At 36.2% G+C, this 23,785-nt stretch overlaps 1 protein-coding gene across 1 annotated transcript in view; it reads left to right on the forward strand.

The window, feature by feature from the left end:
* The window catches only part of LOC150102151 (protein FAM50 homolog), a 37,232-nt gene extending 20,405 nt beyond the window's left edge, over nucleotides 1-16,827 (forward strand). The window contains exon 6 of the mRNA XM_090399042.1: nucleotides 14,379-16,827. Coding sequence (XP_090255168.1) covers nucleotides 14,379-14,729 — 351 coding nt within the window. The 3' untranslated portion in view covers nucleotides 14,730-16,827. The remainder of the gene's footprint in view (nucleotides 1-14,378) is intronic.
* The last annotated feature ends 6,958 nt before the right edge of the window (nucleotides 16,828-23,785 follow it).

Below are 23,785 nucleotides of genomic sequence, written 5' to 3' on the forward strand. Positions count from 1 at the left end.
CTTCTTCTGTGCCAAAAAGTAGCATCACCAATTTAGAAAAGAAAGCACTATATAATTTAAAAAGGAACAAAACATCATAATGTCCAAGGCAGAGGCCATGCAACAGTTGTAGTGACCACTACAGACTGTGATTCATTATCTGTTGCTTGTGGATTCTTCCAGGTACAATGATTGTACTTGGATAACTCATGAAGAAACCGCTGATTGTTTTCATAACATGCCTAGCTGGTCAGTAGAATTGAAATGAACACTTTAAGTCTCTTCACCCTCCAAAATCCATATTATATGGTTTGCCCAAGATTCACTAGATTGATATTTCTCCAAGATTATAGTTGATGGAATAAGCTCACCTACTTGTTTATTAGTGCTTCCAATTGAAAAAATGATGGTATGTTGCACCCTTTGATTGGAAAAGGCCTAAGTTAAATTCTTGTAGTGATGGGAGGAATCTTTATATGGATTTTTTCAATTGAAGGTGAGTTAGCCATCTCATATGGAGGGAGCAGGGATTTTTCTCCCAAAAAGTCGGGTTTTTCATCCCACATACAGACAAATCAACCCTTCAGAACACATGCAATTTACAGACAAAAAACACTAGTGGTGGTTGGCAGTAGATGACGTTGATGATGATGGTAGTAGAGGTTCTGTGTAGTTGGTAGTTGGAGTGGTTGTGACGGAGAGTTGTAGAGTAGGTGTCCTCCCCTCAATGTCCTCCCCTCTTCGGACTTCTTGGAGGTGTCACGAACTTATAAATAATGATTATCCAGATATTATCCTTGACTTTTATCAAACCACATTAGATATTCTGGTTCTTTCACCAAACATTCAGCCCATTTTTCAGGAGCCCTCAAATATTTTCCTTTTCATTGTCTTGTCATCTTTGTAACTTCAGATATGGTCTGTCTTTACACCAGTGTAGGTCTTATCGAAGGCCTTTTTTCACCAGATGTTATAAGCATCACCTTCAGCCCAATGTCTTTAAATGGAATTGTTTTTATAAGCAGCTTTTTGGCCTGATCATATAAAGCTCCTTATCATCCCTTCTGCAGATCTCTTCAGGACTTCATGAAGATACGTTGTTTGCAAATTTCGTTTGCTTACACTTGGGTAAAGGATTAAAACAAGAATATAATTTCTTGTCAGGCGTAATATACTTTGAAACCTAATGGTAAAATTTTAAGTATATAATATACCGTTTTGCTACTTGTATATAGAAAATATGACTTCTGCATTGATTTAACTTTGATATCTATAAAAAAGGGCTGCAACATTCTTCATAAATTCTGCTGTCCACCCTGACCTATTGATTGGCCAAGCAGTAGACTATAGCAAACATGACTATAACACTCAAACTTCCCACAGTTGTACTGAGCAAGAAAGTTTTAAACGTATTACAGAAGGCCACAATGGGAGAGCCAAAGGCTCCATAACATTCCAAGTAGTACACCATCTAGTGGTAGACTAATGTGAATAAATATCATCTGTGTAAACATACCGAACAGGTAAAGCATTTTTTTTTTTTTTTTAATATAAGAAGGAAAAACTTACTGCTAATAGTCCACAGTGGGCAAGCCAAATGCTCAATAATCACCTTTAACCCAATAGTTTCTTTTGCAGAGCCACCCACAAAGGGATAAAGAACCTCGGATCCAATCAGTCAATTCATCACACCAAGAACAGCCGACAGGTAACTGGTATCTTCCTGGGTCTTGCTTCAGCTAATAAGACCTCAGTAAAAGTAAAACAGTTTGGGTAGTAGTCCTTCCATAATGTTTTTACATCAAGACACTGAGGCAATTGATATGAATTCAACAGTCTGTGTATACAATTAGACTAATTGCAAAGATACATCATGTGCGAACTTTGGTTGCTTATGCTTGGGTGAAAGATTAAAACAAGAATATAGTTTTCAATTATGATATACTTTGTAACCCAATGCTAAAACTTTTATTATTATTAATGCATGATTACTGCCAAAGAATCTGACAACTAACTGTAGGAGACCCAAACTGTCCACACAATATCTATCATACTAAAATCTTGTATAGACAGAATTTTTAGATTAGATTCTTCCTATACCAATTTTACTTAGGAATTCAAATTAATTTAACATGCTTGTAATTTTGGTTAATATTTAACTAATGACTTGCTGTACAACAACAAAGGACAAAGAAAAAAAAATGTCTGAATGAATTGTAACAATAGATTGTTAAGACAAAGAAAAATATCCCAGACGGGATTAAGAAAAAGACCTAAGACCATCGCACACACGTAGGTCAACAATGTACGGGGTTTTCCGCCTTAATGCAGTGACCTTAAAAGGTAGGAGGAAAGACCTCTATGAATACCCAGGGGAATAAAAAAGTAGCAAGAACCAAGGTCGATTAAGCAGCATAAAAGGGGGAGACATCAGAGAGACGAACACAGGAAGTTTTTTTTCAAGGAAGGTCAGTCGTCATGAAGAGGGTTCATTTTGGAGAAGGTGAGTCGAGTTAGCTAGAAGACCGCTTAGCAGGAGAGGTCGTTTCGATGGTCGTCGCTGGATAAGTTCGTTTTCACTCAGTTTCTGTTCTGAGTATGTCCTGCTGATTCTAGGTCAAGGGACCCTGTTCGAGCCAACAGATGCCTGAAGATGCTAGATGCGTCGATTATGCAGTGTAGGAAAGTAAGTTCCGGATTTCCAGCCACCAAGGTTTCTGATGATCTCCACTTGTGGAAGTGCCCTCGTCGATATCGGAAAACGGTGCCTGTGTGTGTAAGCAATATCAGAAGGAAGAAGATGATAACGATCTCAAGGATCTACTGATGTGGACTAGATGACTAAATACCAAGTAAGGTCTATTATATGATTTAGCTAGCGGCAGAAATTGTAGCAGAGATTGCTCTAGCTGTTTTTTTTTTGTTAGTACTACTTCAGGACTGAAGGCAATTAGCAACCATGTGAAATAAGATAGAGTTGTTACAAGGTGAAAGTTAATGTGCATAATGTTATTTATTGTCTAAGCTTGCCTATGGTATAGTGTGTAAAGGAGAATTGTTGAACTAGATTGGATAATTTAAGATCTAAGTTAATATTGCTGAGAAGTATAGAGTCGAGAAAAAGATTGTGTGCTTAGTGTTAACTTTATTGTACTCTAATTAGCACGAATAAATTGTTTTGTTTGTCAAATAACTTGCCTGATTCCTATATACCAATGCACTTCTCATAAAAAGACCAAACCTGTGTGACCTAGGGAGATAAATGACCACGACTGAAGAATAGAGTATTGCATTGCTTGACAAAGTGATAAGTGTAAGAGGTATTTCTGTGCTTTGCTAAGTGTTCTTTTTTTATGGAAGGATATTTAAGTCTTATCTGCGATTTCTGATGGCGCAGACGTAATAAAAAAATAAATTTTTCAGAAATCAATATTAAAAAAACAACCACTTACTGTTTAGGCAAAGGAATTGACTCCAGCCAGAGGAATTTTGTCGCTTGATTTGGCATAGTTACGACATTGAGAAAGGGGGGGGGGGGAGTCTAATTGACAGAAAGGATTAACTGTAGTAGACTAAATCAAGCAACGGATTAAGAACGATGGAGTCACAAAATGTTAAGTATAATAAGTTAAGTGAGTGGAATAAATAAGATTATTATTATTACTATTATTATTATTCCGGGCAACTCCAAGGAGTCGACAGACTCATCGAGGGAGGCCCTAACATCATGTCAAGAACAACTATTCGACATTTACACAGTATCTATCATACCTTACCTTGAACTCATTCATGGTCGTAGCACCCACAACAGACTCTGGCAGCTTATTCCACTCATTCACCACTCTCCAAGTAAAAAACCTAGCTCTAACACCCTTGTCAACCACATTCTTGCCCAGCTTCCATGCATGGCCCCTAGTCCTCCCACCACCAGTCCTATTTTCAAAAATATCTTCTGGATTAATCTTATAGAAACCCTTCAGTAATTTGAATGTCTCAATCATATCACCCCTCTTCCGCCTATCGACCAATTTCTGTAGCCCACAAATCTTCAACCTATTTTCATAAGGTTCATTCAATAGACCTGCTATCATCTTGGTCACTCGTCTCTGGATCCTCTCCACTTCTTCCCCATCACCACGAAACCCTGGTGCTCATAACTGGGCACAGTAGTCCAGATGGGGTCTTATCAAGGCTCGATACAGAGGAACAACAACAAAAGTATTTTTCAGAAGCCAAATGATTTGATGAGCTGATTTAGCCACTTTTGCAATGTACACCCTAAACTTCAATTCTCTATTCACCAACTCTCCAAAATCTCTGGCCTCATCAATCTCCTGAAGTACGGTTCCACCAATGTGATATACTGCTGCTATTCTTTTCACCCCAAAGTGCATAACCTTACACTTTGCCACATTAAATTGACATCCATTTTTCCTAGCCCAGTCCTCCAAACTATCCAAATCATCCTGTAAAATTTTGACATCCCGTGCACTCACAATTGCTCTACCCAACTTTGCATCATCAGCAAACAAGTGAACACTTCCTCTCAGATCCTTACCTATATCATTGATGAACAAATTGAAAAGCAGTGGTCCAAGAACAGAGCCCTGCGGCACACCATCTAGTCACAAGCCATCTTTTAGACTCCACTCCTGAATAAACCGCTCTCTGGTATCTCTCCATCAACCACCCTCCTGTCTATCTCACCAACCCTATATCCATCCCCATCTGCTCCAGTTTACTAATTAGGGTTCCATGTGGTATCCTGTCAAAGGCCTTGGCAAGGTCCAGTAGAATCACTGTAAACCCATTACCCTTATCCAGTTCAGCCGTCACTGTGTTATAAAACGTGAGCAAGTTACTGAAGCACGATCTACTCTTCACAAAACCATGTTGTCCCCCATACAATATCCCATTTTCATCTATCCAATCCTGTATTCTTTCCTTGACTAATTTCTCTAAGACCTAGACAATGATTCCTGATATGCTAATCGGTTGGTAATTTACAACAGCAGTCTTTTAACCACCTTTATGCAGTGGAACTATTTTCCCCTCTTTCCACCCCCTCAGGACTAACCCAGACCTGAGACTCAAATTAAACAAAATGGTCAAGGGTACTGACAATTCTTTAGCCGCTTCTCGTACGACACGAGCTGGTATACCATCCAATCCCACAGATGTATTGACATTGAAATTATGCAATAGACTACTCACCTCCACTTCATTCACTACAATTCATGTATTATCTACTGGTTCATTCGTTTCTGCAATGTCACCACCTGGATGATATATTCTTGCAAAGTGCTCACTCAGTAACTCACCTATATCAACTGATTCAGTTACTTCCCTACCATTGGCATTCTTTAAAATCATTCTGCCATATACATTTTTCCTTTTACTTGCAACATATCAAAAAAACTGTTTAAGATTCTCTTTAGCCTGCATTTCCAATGTTCTTTCGTAATCCTTTTTTGCTTTTCTTACCACACTCGTTACCCTTCTGGCCTGCGCTTTATACCATTCATGTGCCTGCCGGTCACCTTTCTCCTTAAATTCCCTCCACAGTTGTTTCTTTTTTTGCAGCTCAAGCTTAATGGTGTTACTCATCCATTTAACCCCTACTTGATTTATTATTCGGACTCTAGGTATACAGTCAGCCATTGCTTCATGCAAACACTTCTTAACTGCCTCCCATGCACTATCAACTTCTAGTACTTGCAGTTGTACATGCCATGGAACTGAACCAATCAAACTCCTAAGCTTATCGTACTTTCTAGCCCAATAATTCCACATGTACCCTGTCTTAATTGTAAATTCTACACCTTTAGCCACCTCCCAAGTCAAGACCCTATGATCACTCTCACCAATTGGTGGCAATGTGTTCATATTTGTTACAGCCAAATCCTCAGATGTAATTACTAGGTCAAGCACTCTCTGACCCCTAGTATTTTCCATTACATGCTGCCGCAGATAGTTATCCTTGAATAACTGCATAAAATCCAATTCCTTCCTCCCGTGTGTTCTCTTCTCACTCCAATCAATGCGACCATAGTTGAAATCTCCCATAATAATTACCCTCCTTACACTCATTATTTGCTTGTGCATACTGTCACCACCATCTTTTCCGTCACCTGGTCTATAGCAGCACCCAATTGTATATTTAGTTCTGCTAGCCACAATCTCACACCAAATGGCCTCAAATGTGCTCTTTTCTCTATCTTGCAATTCAACTTCTATTCTCCTTGGCTGCAGCCATTTTATTCTCTCTGTCATTCCTGAACACACTATACCCATCACATTCAATCCCACTAGCTATATCATCTACAGTCAGCCATGATTCACTAATACCAATAACCTGTGGTCTGGAAGTGCCAAAAACTCTTCCTTCTTGTTCCTAATACTCCTAGCATTAGTGTACGTGAATTTAAGACCCCCCATTAGCCCCAACCCTACCTTGATGCCTTATATTAACTATCCCATTCTGATTTGTTGTCCTTATTCGTTCGGGCATATTATACTCATTCATACATTCAACTGCCTCCCTAAGGACTGTATATCTAACCCCCCCTTTAATAAATCTAGTTTCCCTGATTTTACACATCCACTACATTCAGCGACACTTTTTCAAGTCTCTTTACACCGTATCCATTCAAATGCAAGCCATCCATCTTATATAGATCCTTTCGCCCATCGACCTCACTCCACACGTCCACAAATTCCACACCACTCGTCATACATAACCCACGCATAAAGTCATTTGCAATTATGGCCCTCCTTTTAAACATTTCACTGTCATACGTGGCAAAAGACTAATCATTCTAACTCTCTCGCTCTTTTCTTTTGCTACCTCAAACAATTCATTCAGGTCCTCTATCATTTCCATTTTATCTCCTTTCAAATCATTTGTATCTACCACAACAATCATTTCTTTCACCCTTTCCTTTTGCTCTCTAATAGACTCAATTACATCCTTTATGGTCGCACCAGGTTGATACGATTTTGTCAAATCCTCTACTAACACACCTCGTACTAACGAGTCTCTATACAGCACTCTATCCTTCATTTTGTTCATGTTCACACTCATACGCTGCTTATTTTTCCTATCATACTTTTTATTATTGGCTGGTTCATTCAGTCAACTTTTGCTCATACGCTCTAGCTGCTGTTTTGCCCTTTGTATCGCATCACTCAACAACGTGATCTCACTCATTACATCTATCTTATCTTTTTTATTCTCTGTAAAACCATTAATATGCTCTGAATTAATACTATCATTCACACCCTCACAGTTCTCTGGTACAACCTCGCCATTTCTTGTCATATCACTATTTTCTTCATTCTGAAGTTTGACAAAAATATCACACTCATGACCCGAAATACACTTTAATTCCTCATTCTCCTTACATTTTCTACACACATTCACTCCTTTATTATCATCTAACCACACTCCGCAAACCTTACATCTCGCAGATAGTACACTGAATCATCTCCTTTATATTACCGTTCTTGAATAAAGATGGTGAACCATCATTACTGGCCGCAATTTCCCTTCATATACGGGAGCCATACTTACTTTTAACGCATTTTATCAAATTATAAAACGAAACACCAAAAACACACAAACAGATGCACTAATATACGCAAGGCAAACAAAACTACGTAATATTCAAGTAATTTTATCAACGATAACTTAAAATAACACTTATCTTATCAGGAGCTTTCAACACACACACACATATGACTACGAATCCCTCTAGTGGCCCATAGATTTCAAACAAAGTATAGAATCAAAACTTAATGAAAATAAGTATCATATATTTTACATTGGTGCAGACAATGAGATATTACAATACCTCTTCTTGAACTCTTGACTGACAAAGTATTCACAACTGCTGGAAATCATTTCCACTCATTCACTACACTCCAAATTAAAAACTAGTCCTCAGACCCTTACTAACTGCTCACTTACTCAATTTTCAGGGACGATCCCTTGTTCTTTCCCTCTAGCCAGGTGGTAAAATATTTCCTCTGCACCAATCTCTTGTAGTAACTTATGTTCATTTTTCTGCTATCTTTAATTTATTTATTTACAAGTATTGAATGAATGTAGTCTGTAGTTCGATAGCACCATTTCCTTTCAATTTCCTTATGCTATATCAATTTTAAGCTTGCACTCCATACAGTTGCTATCTGATACTTTACACTTTACACTAACCTTACTCTAATCCGATTATCTAAGCCCCCGCTAGTAATCCCTCACTTTCCTACACGTGCTCGCGCCTCAAGTGAAATAATTTTTTTTTTTTTTTATTAGGCAATTCACTATCATAGGTCACTATATTCCACACCATGTAATTCAGGAAAAAAATTCTTTTTATTATCGACTGTGCCATCCTGAATTAATTGTAAGGCATGAGAAGATTAGTTAGAACACATATAGGAATAATAATTTTTCTAAGCAAATCTTAAATATTCAGTCATGGCAATTATCCTTCTTAGACACACAGGTTCGATTGTTTTTGTGAGACAGTGCATTGGTCAAGGATCACGTGAGGAAATTATACAAACAAAACATGTTTATTTAACCTTTACAATACAATAATCAATTGAACATTCGCTCTCTAAGGCCTATTACAAGCTCAATTCGTAACTTATACAATTAGATCTATTACTCACAATACTTAACAACTTGTATACAATTCTAATCAATGTTTAGCTTTACATGCGACATCATTGGTTACACACTCTTTCTTAGAATATACCAGCCAACATTCAGACTCTTTTCTCTCTTATTGTGACTTAATAAACGATTTTTAACAGAGCAAAATTTAGTGAACATACATATTACTCTTATGAATTACCATTAACATCTATACAGTAGAATCTACTCACAATTTGCAGTATCACACACAGTCCTACTAGCTTTGAAGACATATAGGTGGTTCTGTTGGCTGCTTCCTTTCATTTTATATACTGGCTTTCGCCAAACAGCTCTTGCATTCGTCCTTCCATAGTCTTTCCTGGGAACCGTAGCATTATTACTCTCTGTCGGTACTGGATCTACTGTGGGTGGTGTGTATCTGTATGCACGCAGCACGTCCCGTTAGTGGAAACACATCTCCAGGAATTAACTGCCTCTCCTGAACCCTCCCATACTTGGGGTTACACACCAGAAAACCTCGGGAGTCTGCGCGAGCCAAGGAACAGTAGCAAGGGGGAAAAAAACGAGAGAGAGAGAGAGTCCTGAGGCCCTCAAGACATTTTTATATGATCCAAAGTTCTTTGCCCTAAGGTCGGAGATCTCCAGATCTTCCATAAACATATTGATGTCACTTACTCTGACCTTCTGTCTTGGCAGCAAAATCTCTACATTTGAGTGACCTTCAGCACTGTTGTTCACCTTCAGGTTGTCAACATATAGATGACTAATCCTCTTAACTCAATGCACATACACTTTTACGTTCAGTTACTCTTACAAGATAACATCAGAACTTAAACATTAACTTAAAGTTATGTACAATTGAGACTTTTATATGTTTTACAACTTATGTACAATTCAATGTCACTTTTACATTCAGCTATCTTTACAAGTTAACATCAGAATTTAAACATTAATTTACATCTATATACAATTCTGTTTTTCACACGATTTATAACCTCTATAAAATCAATGTTGGAGAAGTTCAACAAAATTTCACTGCAAGAGATTTTACAACTCGAAGTTTTTATCCTCTCTTTTCTGCCTATCAACCAACTTTTGCAACCCAAAAATCCTGAATCTATTGTCATAGGGAGCATTTCACAGATTACTTGTCTCTGGTTCCTCTCCATCACTTCCTCATCCCCAAAACCCTGATATTGCATTTAATCCCACAGCCACACATGCAGTTACAGACCACACAAGAAATTGCCATCTCTTATCTGCTCCATCAAAGACCAGCCACATCCCCTAGATCTACCAGAAGTATACCAGGTCCCTTGGAGTTTCAAACTGTCGTACTACAGCCCAGCAGGCAAGACAGCCAATATCAGGATATCTGACACAAGGATTACATCCATTTCCACCAGTACAGCCACTCAGGACTTGCTGACCATGCGTTGAATACCCACCACAATATAGGCTGGAAGAAGACCACTCTATTAGACTCAAATACAAGTATGAAAGACTATTCCTCAAATCTGCCTCAGTTCTGAAAAACTTTCCAAATCAGCAAATTTGGATACATGAGACTGCCCCGGATTTGGGAAGATCATCAGCCTAACAGCCAAGACAACCCAATTTAACACACTAGGAGGCACTGTTTAGAACTCTAGATCCCATGTCTGTTATATTTCTTCAGCCTCATTTGTCCAGTGTTAGTGCCTGCATGCACATATCATTGTTTTTTTTTTTTTGTGACCCCTGATGATGGCAATGTAACAGTGCTGAAATATAGGAAGATATTAAAGTTTTTTTTAATTAATATTCTAGTATACGTTATTTTCTGAAAAATTAAAAGCTATCAATTACTTTTAATATCTTCATTTTTAATATGAACAGATGACATCAATTACCATTGATGCCATCTGTTCATTTCCCTAATTTTCCTTAGAACTCTCATTATCAGTGGTCCTGTAAGCTTCAATTCACTGTTTTATTTCTAATTCTGCTAATTTAATATTTTCACTAATGTTTTTAGATTCCATCATGTACAAAGTCTTCTTTGGTGATGGCAGTTATTGATTTTAGTTATTTAATAGTATTAACTTGCACAATACCACAAGAACAACACACACACACACTATTAAACTGCTGATAATGTTTCACTAAGTTTCAAACCAGCATTCCCAGAGCAACAGAAAACAAAACAAAAAACACAAGACGCTAACAGTCAAGTATTTTTGAAAATTTTGAAATTGTTTCCATAATTATTTAAAGAACGAACATCCTGTAATAATGTTGTTTTGTTGAAGATGGTCTTAAAATGACAACCTCCCAAATTTTAAATAGTGATTCCAGTATTAGTCTCTCACATGTGTAATGTATTCTGTGTACTACTGTGTTTATTGTAAGTTCCAAATCCATAGTGGGCTAGCACACAGTACTTGATACACTTCATGGATAAGTTAAAGGGTGGACTTTGGAGAAAAATTCATGGTTGCTAGTTTGATGTTATGCTTAAAACTGGTTTGGAGATTATGCTATTTAGCATTTTGGCTATTTTTTTCAGATGTTGTGGCTTAAATAATTATCATTTTAAATAGCTGAAACTTAACTTGTTCTATAATTTACCATTTGAAATGCAGTTGATGTTGGAATGTTTATGCCATTTTCATACTTTATTTATTTATTCATATGGAGTTTCCTCCCTTTTCTCCTCCATCCCTGATAAATAATAACTGATGTGTTATTATTTGGTAAAAAAAACTTCAAGAAGGGGGGGGTTCCTTTCATACCAAAGAAGGGTTGGCAGTTTGGAATTTTCACTTTAAGACAAATAATCAAGAAAACATGGGAATATAACACAGATCTGTATTTATTTAATTTTTTGTAGATTAGGAAAAAGCATATAACAAGGCACCAAGAAAAAAACTGTTCAGAATGAAACATAATACAGAGCAGTACATAGTTATATTTATGTCATAAGTCAGCTGTTAGAATTGAAAGAGGTACAGAAAAATGGTTTGATGTAAAATCAGGAGAAAGACAACAGTGAACATTATCTCCATTCTTATTCATTATCAGTAGTATAGAATACATCAAATTAGACAGAAATTTTAGTGAAAATGGAAATTAAACTTGAATAAATATATATGGAATGAAAGAGAACGAGAGAGAAATGAACCAAAACACTAATCTCACAGTATAGAAGACATTGTTCAAACCGATTTTAACTTATGGTTTTGAGATTTGGATTAACAAAAAAACATTTGACCATAGATATGAAAGTTTTGAGAAAATTTATGGAAGTGTACAGATGGCATCATATTAAGAATGAAAATAATAGGATGAAACTTTTTGGCATTTAAGAATGTGTGAGCAGCACTGATTTAAGATATGGCTATGCTTTCCTCTCCTATTCACATAAACAGAATGGGGAGAGGAAAGACAAAACAAGTTTCTTATGTCGGGATTGAGACCCAGTGGAAGACCAAGATTTAGTGGAGAAGAGACTAGTGCAGTTAAAAGTGTGTTAGAAATATAACATCCTACAGTATTGGAGTCCAGTACTAATCAGGATGAAAATTGTTAATAGCAACTTCATATTAAAAATGAAAATATTACAAAGGAATCTAACAAGTTAGCACTGTGAGCAGAGCTAATCTAAGGTGATATGATAATTTAAACAGAACAGGAGAAGAAAGGTTAGCAAAACAAGTATATTTTGATTTCATAGATTGATTTCATCCCTTCATTTCTCAAATTTTACTCAGAACTCTCATATCTATTCTCTTCATAATAACTATAATTTAGGTGAATTTCAATATGAATACCACATTGAGACTTGTCTTTAATTCTTTAACTGCTGGTTTTATATTCTACTGACATTGTCCCATGTGCTGAATTAATTTTGCAAAAAATTTATAAATAAAATCAATTAAAATTCTTACAAGTAAGAAGTCCGGACTGCATCATACATTCTTGATATACACGTTCACTCACAAAAATGGCAATAATTGTGTTTTCTAAAATTTACATAATCTGCAAGGGGTGTCCACTTGAGGGCGCCATTTATTTCCATGACCAGGTTAACTCGACCGTAGCAATTAAAGGGTTGAAAAGAAAAAAGATTAGTTTGTTGCATTTTGTTCTCTGTGGTAGAATTCTTTAGAACTGCTATAAATTAATTAGAATGGCAAACAAAAAGAAAAGAAGAGAGAAGTGTTTGGAATTAACAAGTAAATAGTTTAACAATTAAACTGTGATTATAACGTACACAGCAGTATTACACTGAGTTAGCTTTGCATTAGGGAAATCCCCCCCCCTTCCAATTTAGATATCATCTTCCTTATACCCTCTTTTACCGTGCTGTGTCGAGGGTCCGTTGATCATCGGACCTCACTCCGTTTACAGGATAAAGTGGTCAGCCTTATGCCCCAGTGTATCCTATGGCCTGTAGTGTTGAGTTCTCAAGGCCAGTTTGCCTGCTTTGCGGGATGAAAAACCCCAGAATAAACTGGGGAAAAAACCCTGCTGTCCATGCCCAAGACTGGCTAACTTGGCTATGGCTGAGGAAGATCCTTCAGCTCCTCACGTCACCGACGTGAATCGAACCTAGGACACTCCTTCCCCAGGCATATGGTCGCGAAGCGCATAGCCACTAGGCTAACCACGCGGACATTTAGATATTAAGCGTGATAACAAAGTACCGTGTGATATCATTGTCACATGCAGCTACTATAAATGGGCACACCTATCCTCTCTACCTAATCAGTAAATGTTGCTGGTAATAGGGGAATGTGGCCATGTAAGCCAATTTGACTGCAGGCAGATAGTTGGGATCCAGAGGGCAGGTGCCAGTATTTCAGAAACAGCTGCACTTGGTTTCTCCTGTACTACTGTATCAAGGGTACTCCAGGACTGGATTAACCATGAACAGACATCCAGCAGGACTCACATTGGTCAACTATGCATGGTTGATCCTAGAGTTGAGTGTCAGGTGGCATCAATGATATACAACAGTCACATAGCTTGTCCACATGCACTATGTGCTGTATCTTGCTTCGCTTGGGGTTCCACTGCCGGAGACCAACAAGGATACACATGATGATGGCCAGGCATCACAAACAAAGCCTCGCATAAGCCAATGGACCTTCGACAGATGGAAGAATGTCATCTGCTAACGAGTCCTGTTTCCTGCTTCACCATGCTGATGGCTGGATTTGCATTTGGCCTAAACAGCTCGAAGCCCTATCCCCTTGTTGTACATTTGGAGTTCAACAGGCTGGTGGAGGTGGTGATATCGCCTACAGAGCTCTTTCCTAGCACACCATAGGTCTGACAGATGATGTTCGATACCTGGTGGAATCCGTTCATGCTCATCTGTGCAAGCCATGATTGCACAGAGTGGTGGAATGCATTATTAAGTGGATGTTCCTAATGTAAAGCTAACTCGGTGTGTTATGATTAAAGGTGTAATATTCATCATATATGAGATTTATTTTGCAGTATTTTACAATATATATATATATATATATATATATGCTGAATTCATGTTTCTTCTCTTTGACTAAACTAATTGAAATAAGTGATTTCTAGCTTAATTTTCTTTTGATAATTTATTGCATAAAAAATCTTACTTTTTATTTATTTGTTTTCCAAATCATATTCATAACAAAGTTTCAATGATATGGTATTTGTAGTTAATATAAATTGGAGTGATTTTTCTCTTATTATTATTATTTTTTTTTATTAACAGAAATGCTTAGAAATTTTGCGAAAAGAGTTTTATGAACTGCGAGCAGTAACTGCTGATCAGCTAATGTATGTTAAAGAGGATCTCATTATACCTCATCACTATACTTTCTATGATTTTATTGTTACCAAGGCAAGAGGAAAAAGTGGTCCATTGTTTAGTTTTGATGTGCATGATGATGTAAGATTAGTCAGTGATGCAACAGTCGAGAAAGATGAGTCTCATGCTGGTAAAGTATTATTGCGTAGTTGGTATGAGCGCAACAAGCACATTTTTCCTGCATCTCGCTGGGAACCATATGATCCTACTAAGAATTATGAAAAATATACAATTTCGGATCGCAAGAAATTTTAAGGGGGGTAAAAAAGTAAATAGGTTTATAAACAAATTTAAGTGTAAAATATGACTTATTTGACAAGTAAATATTTTGCATTATTAAATATTAAGCTTTTATACCTATTTTAATTACTAGTATATAAACTAGGAAATAGTCTTATTGGATATGATATTAATATTTTGTTACCTTCTTTAAATACAAAACTTCAGACTTATTAAAATTAAGTATTAAAAGACTTTGCTAGTAGACCTGTAACACACCACATCTCAGTCATTGGCAAGTATCTAACTGTAACAAACTTAAGGAATCACAGGAACAGTTCATTATAGTAGATAATTTGCTATAGTGCATTTCTTTTAGCATAGCATTGTACTTGTGATTCTTTGATTGGGACTTTTCAGTTTGTTATATTGAGCAATTCTGTTATAACTGTGTTTTTTGTAGTGAAAGATGACTAATGATAGGACCATCTGTAGTTGCAGACTTTTCTGGTTTCGAGCAAGGTAAAATAAATGTGTTACATCTAATTTTTGAAGTCTTTTTTTTTTTTTTTTTTTTTTAAATAAAGAGAGACTTCAAATTTGAGTAAGAAGCCTGTATCATTAGGAAAATCATGTAGCTGATGTTCCTTGCTAACACCTTTATTTTGTTCACCGGTTGTGGTAAACAAAAAGATGAAAATTCATCTCTTTCATAGTATTACAAAAAAAACAAGAAATCATATAAAGGGTATTTATTAACTGGCTTATATTTTGGTGGGTTTCAAACAGAGCGCAACTTCTAGTTGCAGTACAAATTCAACAAGCAGTAAATGAAACAGTTTAATAATTCACAAAAGATCCTAAAGTACTAATTTGGCATCCTCTAATGTTGTGTGGAAGTTATTGCAGTTATTCTCTTAAAGTTGATCTTAAGATGACTATTTCTCACGTTTATAGCAGATTAATGCATCCATATTTGATGCTGTTAGAATGCATCATAGCCATTGCCAAATCTAAGAATAGCCTTTCCAACTTATAACGACTGTTCTATAGCACATTTTTTCCTTCCATCTGATCTCGTGTGAAAATGTCCAAATCATGGTCTGCGACCTGACTTGCTGTAATGATGGGAATGAATGTGTTTCCAAGGCAGTATCACAATCACAGGGTACTTCATACACTCCAGGATGTGAGGGAGGATGGGGCTTGGTTTTGGTGACCTGATCGGTTTTGCTAGTTTGTTATTGCATTGTAATCTTATTCTTCAGAAATGTAATGTCCAGAATTGTGCTCTGATTTTCTTGGAATTAATTTTCAAATATTGATTGTAGAATAAGTGGAGAGGGGATAACTGAACAGTAGGATGAAAATTTCCATGAACACTTGAAAAAAATAATAATAAATAAATAAATATTGAAAAGTAATGTACATGTGAAATTTACTTCACTTTGCCCTCCTCTCCTTCAAAATTTAACTCCAACATTTTCATTCTGTTGGTTGTTGCATAATTATCTAAAAATTATCCTCAATGTGTATTTAGAATAAAAGTTTTGTTACTATATATATATATAAAATATTTGTGTTAATGTGAATCTCACCTATGAAAGGTTGCTCTAGAGAAAACACTAAATCTTTTCAAGCCACATTGGGTCCCCTTTAAACAGAGTGGTGATCTCATACCGAGTGGCAAAGTTCATCTTCTATGTTTTTAAAATGCAGTCTAATAGAAACTAGAGCCCAATGCCTTTTGTCACTTCTATAATGTATTTAAAATTAGATCAAAAGCTTAATTTCTATATAGTTTCATTACATGGAATTAATGCACTAATGCATTTCATAACTTATATATTATGTAGCAGCCAAGGGGCAAGAATTTTTACTCCATTGACTATAATAATTCTTTCAATAAATAAAAATTAATTATTCAAGGAATTATTTTTGTCATTTTGATTTAAAAATCATGATTGATTGAATTATCTTTATGTATTTTGTTATTTATGTACAGTATTTATGTTATGATAAAAAAAATATATTCATTACTTCAGGTGAAGTAATGAATATATCCATGTGCAACTTTATATCTGGAGAATTGTAAAGTGAAATGTAAATAAATATAAGTATTTAAATTAAAAAATTTAAGTTATTCATATAAATAAAATACAGACTTTATTTTGCCTATCTGTAGATAATTTTTGAAAATAATTTTTTAAATAAAATCCACTTTACGTTGGAGATTTTCCTACCTTGTTTACTTTCTCACATTTTGTTGATTTTTCATTCTCACTAATATGACAATGAAAAAAATGATTTTTGAAAATGAAAAAAAAATGATTTTTTTTTTCATTCTCACTAATATGACAAGGGTGCTTAAGGGTCAAAGCTGTATAACTGACAGGAGATCTTCACATAGCTTTTAAAGGAATGCAGAGAACCAAACACGGCTTCTGACCTAATGTCCAATCCTCACCTTTTCCTTGTGTAACCTGTTAGGTATCTACCTGGATACTGAAAAAACGAGGATGGGCTGGCAATTTGGGATTTAGCTGACCAAATTTTATTCTTATTGGCTTAAACCAAAATACAAAATGATGGTACAACATGACAGAATTTCATGCCAACTGGGGTGTCGCCCAGTTAAGCAAGGCTCCCGTTGCTTTCGCCAGGGAACCAGGACAAACAGCGACAATTCAGCTACTGGAACAAATCTGAAAACACACCCCAACTCAACATCACCAGAGTTAAAGATCGGTACTATCAACATAAGAAGCCTGAATGGCAAAGAAATGGAGACAGCTGAGGAATTAGATAAGTACCAGATCAACATAATAGGTGTAACTGAAACAAAAAAAGACAAAAACTGGTGAGATCTTTCGGAGCAATAAATACAAAATGTTATATTCGGGCAATGACAATCAAGGAAAAGGAGTAGCAGCCATAGTGTTCAACACAAAATACGAGGCTAATCTTCTTGAATGGCAGGCAGTCTCAAGTAGAGTGATGTGGGCAAATATCAGAATGAGGAATTGGACAATGAGACTTATTTGTGTCTATGGTCCCACAGAAGGTTCTACTAAGGTAGAAGTGGAGGAATTTTTTGAGGCTCTAGAGAAAGCATCTGGAAATGATTGTCAGACATACAAAAATATTTTGGGAAAATTTGGAGAAAAGAGCAAAGCTAATAATAATGGCAAATACCTGTTGGATTTCTGCTCTGGACATGGACTGGTTATTACTAACACCATGTTCCAACATAAAAATGTACACAAATTCACTTGGAGAGAAGAGGCAAGGAATAAGAAAAGTCTCATTGACTATGTTATTGTCAATAGTGATGTTTTCTCCCTGTGCAGGACACTAGAGTGTGCAGATGTTTTGAAATTTGAAGTGATCACTGTTTAGTCTTGAGCAGTATAAAACTGAATATCATGTTGAAAAGAATAGCATGTAAGAAAGTTTTAAAGCGAATAAAAGTTCGGCAGCTCTCAGATGTGAATTGTAGACTAAAATACACAAAGATTATTGAAGAAAAAATTGAAAGATTTTGAGAAAAGGAACCAAACTTTGGAGATTCAGTGGCAAGCTCTGAAGAAAACCCTGATTGATTCAGCCAGAGAGGCATGTGGTGAGGTTGTCTACAAGGATAGAAAAATCAGAACTCCCTGGTGGACACAGGACGTTAAAGAGGCAGTGAAGGAAAAGAAGAAAGCATATCCAGAGTTCCTGGCAAATAAGTCAGCTTGTGCTCTTATTGAATACGGAGACAAATATAAGAAAGCTAAATAGTGTGTAAAGCTAGCTAAACAGAAGTCATGGGAAGAATTTAGTAAGAACATAGAAAATAATTATCAAGAAGGTGGCATATTCTGCAGGTTGTTGAAGAAGCCCAGAAATGGAGAGTGTTGTAAAAGGAATTAGAAATGATAAAGGTGACATGAAAACTGGAGAAAAAGATATCCTTGAAGTATGGAATAATTACTTCAAAATTGCTAAATGAAACAAACAGTGATAGCAAAGTGGTAAAAAACACTCAACAGGCATACAGTCAGGAATACATATCAATACTTGAAGTGTAAAAAAACCATCAAAGGCTTGAAATATGGAAAGGCAGTAGAGGGGTGCTTAAGGGTCAAAGCTATATAACTGAGAGGAGACCTCCACATAGCCTTTAAAGGAATGCAGAAAACCGACCATTGCTTTTGACTTGATGTAAAATCCTCACCTTTTCGTGGTGCACTCTGTTGGGTATCTACTTAGATACTAAATGAACGAGGATGGGCTGGCAATTTGGGATTTAGCCGACCAAATTGTATTCTTATTGGTTAAACCAACATAAAAAATGATGGTACAACATGACAAAATTTCATGCCGGCTGGGGCGTTGCCTGGTTAAACAAGGTCCCCGTTGTTTTCGCCAGGGAACCAGGGCAAACAGCAAAAAGTCAGCTACTAGAACAAATCTGAAAACAAACCCCAACCCAACATCACCAGAGTTAAAGATCGGTACTATCAACGTAAGAAGCCTGAATGGCAAAGAAATGGAGCTAGCTGAGGAATTAGATAAGTACCAGATCGACATAATAGGGGTGACTAAAACAAAAAAGGCCAAAACTGGTGAGATCTTTCTGAGCAATAAATGCAAAATGCTATATTCAGGCAATGACAATCAAGGAAAAGAAGGAGTAGCCATAGTATTCAACACAAAATACGAGGCTAATCTTCTTGAATGGCAGGCAGTCTCAAGTAGAGTGATGTGGGCAAATATGAGAATGGGGAACTGGACAATGAGACTTATTTGTGCCTATAGTCCCACAGAAGGTTCTACTAAGGTAGAATTGGAGGAATTTTTTGAGGCTTTAGAAAAAGCAGCTGACACAATGAAAAAGGAAAAGTTGGTCCTTGTTGGGGATCTAAATAGCAGAGTAGGAAGTGATTGTGAGACATACAAAAATATGTTGGGAAAATTTGGAGAAAAGAGCAAAGCTAATAATAATGGCAAATATCTGTTGGATTTCTGCTCAGGACATGGACTGGTTATTACTAACACCATGTTCCAACATAAAAATGTGCACAAATTCACATGGAGAGAAGAGGCTAGGAATAAGAAAAGTGTCATTGACTATGTTATTGTTGATAGTGATGTTTTCTCCTTGGTGCAAGACACCAGAGTGCACAGAAGATTTGAAATTGGAAGTGATCACTATTTAGTCTTGAACAGGATAAAATTGAATTTCATATTGAAAAGAATAACATGTAAGAAAGTTTTAAAGCGAATAAAAGTTGGGCAGCTCTCAGATGTGAACTCTAGACTAAAATACAGAAATATTATTGAAAAGAAAATGAAAGAGTTTGAGAACAGGAATCAATCTTTGGAGATTCAGTGACAAACTCTGAAGAAAACATTGATTCTGCCAGAGAGGCATGTGGTGAGGTTGTCTGCAAGGATAAAAAAAATCAGAACTCCCTGGTGGACACAGGAAGTTAAAGAGGCGGTGCAGGAAACGAACAAAGCATATCAAAAGTTCCTCGCAAATAAGTCAGCTTGTGCTCTTATACAATATAGAGACAAATGCAAGAATGCTAAACACTGTGTAAAATTAGCTAAATAGAAGTCATGGGAGAACTTTGGCAAGAATATAGAAAATAAATATCAAGAAGGTGGCAAAATATTCTGGTGGTTGTTAAAGAAGCATAGGAATGGAGCAAAGAGTCCTGTAAAAGGAGTTAGAGATGATAAGAGGAGAAAAAGATATCCTTGAGGTATGGAGTAATTACTTTGAATAACTGCTAAATGAAACAATTAGTGATGACAGCACAACGGTAAAAAACACTGACCAGGCATGCAGTCATTAATACATATCCATACTTGAAGTAGAAAAATCCATCAAAGGCTTGAAATGTGGAAAGGCAGCAGGAGTAGATGATATTCGACCAGAAATGCTGAAGTATGGTGGTATAAGAGTCTTACAGTGGCTGCACTGTATAGTTCAGAAAGCCTGGACAGAGAGACGAATTCCCTATGATTGGAGTAGAGCTCTCATAGTACCCATATATAAAAAGGGAAATAAAACAATGTGAGCATTACAGAGGTATTTCCCTACTGAGTATTCCTGGCAAGATCTATGCAAATATACTTGAGAAACGGTTGAGAAGAATTGTGGAAGAAAAGCTTGGTAAAGAACATGCTGGATTCAGGCCAAATAGAGGCTGTCTGGATCAAATCTTCACTTTACGACAAATAGTCGAGAAAGCATGGGAATATAACAACGATCTGTATTTAAGTTTTGTCGATCTGGAAAAGGCATATGACAAGGTGCCAAGAGAGAGAAGCTATTCAATACACTACAGTTATATGGTGTCAATGTGTATTATATCAAGAAATACTTAGTCTTTATTTGAGTTATAAGTCGGCATTTAGAATTGAAGGATGTACAGGAAGATGGTTTAATGTTAAATCTGGTGTGAGACAAGGATGTATATTATCCCCTCTGTTATTCATTATCTATATGGATCACATTATAAAGGAAAGTGGTATTAAACATGATATCAGAATTGGAGATGTTAATTCAGCTCTTTGCTTTATGCGGACGATGTTATACTTCTGATCCACTACTAGTTTGCAAGATTCCCTGACTAAATTGAATAACTGTTGTAATAGATATGGGATGTAGGTCATCAATAACAAGACATAGACAATGAAAATAGGCAGAATCATTGAAAATATCAACCGCATTGTGAATGGAGAATCTATAGAACAAGTAAAACATTTCAGCTACTTAGTCATGATTTTTATTGAAGATGATAAATTAAATATGGAAATAGACGACAGAATCAAGAATGCTGGTATGGTGGGAAGTCAATCGAATAAATTCATATGGAATAAGAGAGAAATTAGTCGGAACACTAAATTAGCTGTATACAAGACAGTGTTCAAACCAATTTTAACTTATGGATGTGAGAGCTGGGTCAGAAGTGAAACACTTGACCGAAGACTAGAGATTGCATATATGAGAGTCCTGAGAATGATTAGATGCATTAACAGATGGCATCAATGGCATTATCTTATGAAAAGTGAGGATATTTAGAAAGAACTTGACATTGTCAGCATCCAGGAATGCATTAACAAAGCTAATCTCAGGTGGTATGGTCATTTAAACAGAATGGGCAAGGAAAGATTAGCAAAACAGGTGTTTTCTGCCAACCTGGCAGAAAAATGACCCAGAGAAGACCAAGATATAGGTGGATTGATACGGTAAAAAGTCCCTTAGAGAATAAAAATGTAAGATCTGTAATGATGTAAATTTTTCATTTAGTTCTCCTTGAGGGTTCATGGCAGGAATTTGATGATGATGAATATGAATTTTTCAGGCTGTGAGGTGCCCCTTCTCTGTGAAGCCTGTAGGACTTTGGTGTCTAGAACATTAAAAATAAGGATTGACCTGTTTCGTAATATATACACTTTCACAACTACCAGATCGAGCCTAGTAGGATTCTAAATTCCATGTTTTGTATTTCATTTTTCTTTATTTTTGTAGCATTACTAATGTTCAACAAGATGAGATTTCATGCTGGTTGGGGTGTTGCCTAGTTAAACAAGACCTGTGCTGTTTTTGTCAGGGAATCAAAGTGAACAGTGAAAATTCCGGTAGTGGAACAAACTCCAGCTCAACCTAGAACAACAACAACAAACCCAATCAGAAGAAATGAATCACACCAGGCAGAAACATGTTGGGAAAATTTGGAGAAAAAACAAGGCTAATAATAAGCATCTGCTGGATTTCTGCTCAGGATACAAACTAATCATTACTAATACTACGTTCTAACAAAATGTGCACAAGTTCATGTAGAGAGAAGATGCAAGAAACAAAGGTCTTATTGACTCTGCCATTGTTGACAGTCAATAAGATATCACTCAGATAGTGATATCTTCATACTGGTTCAGGATACACAACTGTACAGAGGATTTGAAATTGGTAGCAGCCATCACTTAGTTTTAAGTAGGATAAAAGTGAAAAGATTGAATAGAATGGTATATAAGAAAGTTGAGCAGCTTTTTCAGGTAAAGTATAAACTGAACTGTACAGTCTCAGTGTCAAACTGAAGAAAACATTGATTGATTCAGCGATGTATGGGATGAAGTTGTCCACAAGGATAGAAAAATGAGAACACCATGGTGGACACAAGATGTTACAGAAGCAGTTCTAGAAAGATTAAAGCATACTGAAAGTTCCTAGGAAATAAAGTCAGCAGATGCCCTAAAAGAATAAGAGAAAAATGCAAGATAGCCCTGCATAAAAGTAGCCAAATGAAAAACATGGAAATTAATAAGAAGATATATCAGGTGGTAAAATGTTCTGGAGGCTATCAAAAAAGCTTACAAATGGAGGAAGATACTGTAAAAGGAATCAAAGATGATAAAGATGGTATGAATGTCTAGATTAATTTCACATTCTGTTAAATGAAACAAGCAGTGACAGATGAGTAGTAGATAATTTTCAACATTCCTCCTGAAACTTTTCTACTATTCCCCCAGGTACCTTGTCATATCTTGAAAATTTTTAAGATACTTACTGAAAAATTTCTGCTACTGTTCTAAATGCAAACAGGAGTAAAAACAATACTTCAGGTAGAAAAGCTATCGAAAACGTGGAAAGGCAGGTAAAGTAAGCGATATTCAAGCAGAAATGCTCAAATATGTAGGAACAGTGACTGAATTTGCACACTCACTGCATATACTGAACGTTACTCAAGTGTGGTTTATCACAGTTGGTGATGATTACCCTAAAAAAATATTTAATTTGAAAATATTAAGTTGGCATTGAAATTGGTTGTTAGTGTCTCTTGTATATCATACAAGAGACACTAACAGTTTAGGTGGGACCATCTTACAAGGTTTTTTTTTTTTTTTTTTTGCTCACAATCAGCCTCTAAAACTCAGTTACAAGAATTTATTACATCTGCCCTTTATAAGAAAAGTTCTATATATAGAACTTTCCAACTAAAGCATGTTAGATCCCAGAGAGAGGTAGCAGGATTATTTTTATTCGGATAAGTTTTGCAGTGGCTACACTGTATAATTTAGAAGGTCAAATTCCA

This window comes from Typopeltis vanoorti, chromosome 10, assembly GCF_054136105.1.
Source record: "Typopeltis vanoorti isolate ZY-2024b chromosome 10, IOZ_Tvanoo_1.0, whole genome shotgun sequence".
NCBI lineage: Eukaryota > Metazoa > Arthropoda > Arachnida > Uropygi > Thelyphonidae > Typopeltis > Typopeltis vanoorti.